General features: G+C 31.6%; 1 protein-coding gene across 1 annotated transcript in view; it reads left to right on the top strand.

The window, feature by feature from the left end:
* Positions 1 to 5,920, top strand: part of LOC100160185 (inactive tyrosine-protein kinase 7) — a 306,264-nt gene that overhangs the window by 253,344 nt on the left and 47,000 nt on the right. Inside the window, exon 3 of the mRNA XM_029488699.1 lies at positions 1,472 to 1,682. Within this exon, the coding sequence (XP_029344559.1) occupies positions 1,472 to 1,682 (211 nt within the window). The remainder of the gene's footprint in view (positions 1 to 1,471; positions 1,683 to 5,920) is intronic.

Here is a 5,920-nt window from a genome sequence, read left to right as displayed (position 1 = left end):
CTGTACAGCAAAACAGCAAAGCTGCAAAACGGTTACCTACTTTTCTCCTTTTTTTTATTTTTTAAACCCAATATTGAGCACTAATAAAAGTATATATTTTAGGACTGCTTTTGTGTTTGTAGTCTACAGCATCAAATTTCTTACATATCGTATAACATAATCGGTATTAGAAAATATGAAATCCAAAATCATTTTCTAAACGTGGTTTTAGCAAACACGAACAAAAATAAGACAGTTTTTATAAATTAAACGTCAATATCAATCAGATTATCAAAATGTAAATAACTATCATTCGTCTCCTCGGAATTCAAAATAACACAATACACCTATATATTATTATTATGTTTGTAAATTCGATGTTCGATTACCATTAACGTTCGATTAACAACGAATATTTAAATAGCATGACAAATAACAGGGTAAAACATGAACTATCGTTAACATAATGATCATAATAATAATAATTGTTAACATATTATATTATTCATTATATACAGTGTCTCACAATGTTTTTCATAGTACTTACCTCCTTTGAAAAACTTACAATATAATTAAATTTTTAAAACATTTACACAAATTATCTGTATAAGCTGGCTGTCTAGAATATTACTGAGAAATTTGAAAATAACTTTATTTTTTACTAGTAATTGAACATCATAATACTTATAAGTTATTAAAAAATACCAGGTATTTTATTTCAAGTTATAAAACAGTTAAAAATAAAACATAATTGCAATGGATAGCAGACACTCTGTATATAAAATATAAGGTAGCTATTCTATAATAATTGTGATCGTATAAATTATTAGGTCGTTGGTCAAAATATTTATCCTTGCTTATTAAGATTAATAATGGTCAAGGTCAAAGTATTAAAATAAAGTACCACAACACAAAATAAATTAAGCGTTTCGAATGCGTTACATTGTAGCTATAGGAACCTACCTAAAAAATCAATCGATGCGATTTATCTTAGTGATTATTTCAGTGAGCAGAATCGTATTGTATACCAATGTTAACTTATGCAGTAATTGTATAGTTTAAGTTATGCGCATAAATCGCTTAAAGCAGTTTATACGACGGTTATACCAACGGAGGTATATAATATAATATTTTTTTTCTACAAAAATAACATTTTTTGTTACGAATATTTTTTTCTGGAGATTTTTTTGCAGTAGATATTTTTAGCGGTCGTCACATAATATAATATTAATAGTTTTGTGAAAAAGAATGTTCGACCTTTCTGTAGTCCCGTAGGTCGTAGCGCGTTTGACATTCGTCCGTACCAATAATACTTGGGCCATACAATGCCAACCCGAACGAAACTACGAAACGAATACGACTCGTTATTGTTATTGTTATTATTATTATTATTATTATTATTTTGGTTGTGGTTGTTTTTGTTGTTGTTGTTGTTGTTATTGTCGTTATTGTGTTCGTTGTTAACGGTGTTGTTTTTGACGTGTGCACACAGGTATCATGGATGCGGAAGAGAGACTTGCACATACTGACGGCAGGAGTGCTGACTTACACCAGTGACCAGAGATTCCAAGTCATCCACCCGGATAACTCGGACAATTGGACCTTACTGATTAAATTTGCTCAACCGAGAGACGCCGGAATCTATGAATGCCAAGTAAATACCGAACCCAAAATGAGTTTGGCATTCCAGCTCAACGTCGTAGGTAAGTCATATAATATAACATAATATGGAAAATTACAACAAATTGTGTTTCATCTATATATACAAATGTAAATCAGCGCGCTCGGCAAAATATTGTTTATTTGGAAAAAAAATTGCGCTGCTGTATAAGCCGATTGCGAAAAAACAATGATACAATAAGAGTGTGTATCGGGCTATGTTTTGCTACACAAGCGATACATTGTACATTTTTAATGTATACATATCATCTCTATTTCTTTCCATTCCTTACATGGCAACACTTGTTTTTAATTTCGTACCCCGAAGTTGAAAATTTTTTCGAACATTTCGATGTATAAAATATTATATTGTATATACCAAATCAATAGTTTATTATTTATAAGCATTTAGGGTGTGGAAGAGCGGCGTGGTGCCCTGCAGTACAAACTCGCGAAGTAAAAGAATATTTGTCCTTTCCACCAGTCCGCTCGTCGAAACTTTATATGCTTATAAATAATAAAATATTCGTTCGATATTCGATATTTAAACGATGACGTTTTCAGAAAAATATTTAAGTTCTGAAAATATGAAATTAAAAACCATATTGTCACTTGAAGATACGTACAAATAATATTACGTGAAACGTAGAAATTTTCGAACGTGTAGTAGGTACTATTATAGCTATGTAGGTAACTATAAATCACAATCGACCAGGTCAGACAAACACCAGAGTGGCAGAGTACCTGACATTTTGGGGAGGCGTCATTTGATGCGTCTTATTTAATTTATTATAAAATAAATTCCCCACATAAAATATCAAGATTTTAATAAAAGGTAATTTATATAAATTTATTTAGCGACGGGTAGTGGTTGAGGTTGACAACTTATTTGTTGTTAGGTTGTAAGTTTTGATGACGCTTTTAGGCCGAAAATTAGTACAACATTTAAAATTAGAACAAAAATAGTAATATTTGTAATATAATTATATGGATGACGAGCGATTGACGACAAGAATCGATGAATCATTTGCTAATAATATATTTTTGATAGAAACCAAAAAGTGTTAATGATTTTTGAAACTGTTTGGGCCGTGTTCAATTTTTTCAGTTCAATTGAACCAAAATGGGCAACTTTGGCTTTCAGTGAATGTGATGCAAATCAAATTAAACAAAGTCCTAAAAAAAGTATGCCCCACTCGTTGGGAATCGCAACACGTGTCTTTTTATGCATTAAAAGGAAGAAATAAATATTGAAAATACTCTGAAAAAAATTGAATTTGTTCTATTTTTTTATTGCATTTAAGGAAAAAATTGTAAAACCATTATATGAAGTATTATAGTATATTTATCGTAAAAATACTAATTTACACAATGTTTGTCAACATATATATGACGCTAAAAAGGAATGTGACAACTTAATATTCACAACAATATGTGTAATAAATGAGGAATTTCAAAATATTAAGTAGATACCGTGAATTTCGTTCTGAATTTGTTGTTCAAAATGTTTGATGAAGTTGACTTTGAAAGGAAATTAAATCTTACGGAAGAAAACTTTAAAGCTCGAGTTTTTTTACAATTTATACTGTTATTATTCTACTTTCTAATAGATTTCATACATTAAAAGAAGTAACTTAAAACTTTGATTTTTTATAACCGATAATTACACTAGTTAATTTATCTGAAGATCACTTGATGAAAGCTAAATTATGTGAATTATTTATAAGCTACTCTATTCATGTAAACTTTGGCTCTTACCTATATTTAATTACACATTACGTAAATAGTTTAAGTATTTTAATATGTATAGATACAAAATCTATGCTATAAATGTATAATGAAAATAATATAATGTAGGGCACCATGTAATTTGTTTATTATTAAGATACCATATAAGTTGTAGTTGCTCGGTTGGTTGAATAATTTTTTGACGAAGTCGATGTGTTGTGACCGTTTAATAACACCGAAGAATAGTATAAGGCAGCGGGTATAACAATTATATGATTGGTCTAACTTTTAATTTGTATATTTTTTTTTTTTTGATGATTTATGTTTACTGTCGTACCTGTTTGTTGACATTAAAAATGACCGGAATTATAATGTTACGATTGAAAATTTAATTAACTCGACCATTTGAAAACCGACAAATTACTGCACTCGTATATAGTGCTACAGTCCACGCAACTAATATAACCGACGTAATCGAGTAGCGCGGCGCAAACGATAATAATTAGAGAGAATAATAATAATATACGAATCGCACAATATTATTACACATTTCGTCGTAAAGTTAACGAACCGGACTTTCTCTGTCTCTGTCTGCTGTCTGTCTCTGTCTGCTGTCTGTCTCTCTGTCTCTGTCTCTCTGTCTGTCTCTCTCTCTCTCTCTCTCTCTCTCTCTCTCACTCTCTCTCTCTCCCTCTCCCTCTCCCACTCTATTTCTGTATACAATATGTACATGCACATAAATGAATTCTACGTAGGGGTGGTATATGGTAGACGTACGTTGGGACATTTTGCATTTTCATGATCCATTAAAAGTAAAAAATAATATGTCCGCCGTTAATATACAGATGGGTCCGGTTGTTATTAATAAATGAAAAAAAAATAACGAAACAGGTATTATAAGAGGTGCGTTAGTATTGTATATATCACGTTGTTATATATACAGTAATACACACCCTTGGATGGTTAATCCATAATTTTATAACACTTTAAAACGTAATTTCACGCACGAAACCACTGCGGAGTCGGGACACAGTTCTAGTAGGTATATAGGTACGCTATATATAATATATCATATAATAATATATAAGTATAATAATATTAAATTAATGGGGTTTTCATTAGCCAAACTTTGTGTTTATGGTAAAAATGCGGTCGTATCAGCTGTATAATAATTAAAAAATATTATAAAAAAAAAAAAAATCATAAATACTATCCGTTTTTTCGAAATTAGTAAATTATTACCTTATGTCCGTATCAGTACCAGAATACGGCCGCCACCGTACCATAATAATAATATTATAACGAAAAAAAAAGGTTTAATATAATAATATAGTAATTATTATCCTACGGACCGTTATAATATTACACTCGTATAATATTGTTACGACCTTATATTTTTATATCCCGACAATGTGATTCTACCCCATATATACCACGCGTCATAATATGGAGAGAAATTATTTTTGTTTATAACCAGCTAATAACAAAATATGCTCTACGTCGCGCGCACTCCGGACAATGCGCATGCGCTGTAGTTGATCGTTTTTAATCCAAAACACTTTAGCAGCTAAATGTCGTGTCTGTATACATTTTGTCAATTAGATTTGTGGAAAACGTTTTTCAATGTTTTATTATATTTTGAAGTACCTATAGGAATACGTTTTGAAATTATTTACATTTTCGCGACTATTTTTTATAAAAACCAACCAGTGTCTCGCGAGGAAGTTATTCGAAAAAAATCACGCCTACAATAATATACATATTATAAGCGATACTTCAATCAGGACGAGCATCGAGTCGTTAAAAAGTGTACAAAAAACCGCATCGTCGCATACAATGTAATGCTGTGTGTCAATAATCCAACTGCGGTCGAGTTTTCGGGATAGAGTTCGCCTCAGACCCTTTTTTGTATCGTCGCCGCATTTCATGGAAGGCCTGCATATTTTTGATCGACAATGAAAAACACGTCGACAATTTGAAGTTTTTCATTTTAACCGACATATTATACATGACGTATTGTGGAACGCGGAATCCTTTCGCCAAACATGAATTATTTCTCATTCTTTATAATCGTTATTTATTCTAGTCGCTATATGTACAGTCACAATAAATTTTAAACACTCGATCTGCAGTTAATTTTAGACACTTGCTCGTCAGTCGATCGTTTCGTGTCGTCTTTATTGCACACAGCACGATTGTGTATCTATCTATAATCACAGCCTTTGAGCTAATTAAGAACGACCTCCTCCCGATCGCGGTTCACGATGTAATGGAAAAAAAAAACAGGGTGAAAAAGCAAAGAAAAAAGAGGCCTTTGTTGTGAGTTATGTTAGTTTTTCGCTTTCGGTCCATCAATAGCGAAATAGAACGAATGGTTTTATCGCCAGATATTTGTGTAACACATTACAATGGTACGTTTAACGATTTTCTGTAATCCGAGTTTAATGGCGGGGTTCGAAAAAAATTACGTTTTGTACTGTATATATATATATATATCGATAACTCACCGCACGCCCCGCCTCCCCACTGAAACTTCGGATGAGGGGGAAGAGCA

Source organism: Acyrthosiphon pisum, chromosome A1 (genome assembly GCF_005508785.2).
Source record: "Acyrthosiphon pisum isolate AL4f chromosome A1, pea_aphid_22Mar2018_4r6ur, whole genome shotgun sequence".
Taxonomy (NCBI): domain Eukaryota; kingdom Metazoa; phylum Arthropoda; class Insecta; order Hemiptera; family Aphididae; genus Acyrthosiphon; species Acyrthosiphon pisum.
The sequence above is the reverse complement of the archived record's forward strand: the minus strand, read 5'-3'. Positions and strand labels throughout refer to the sequence as shown.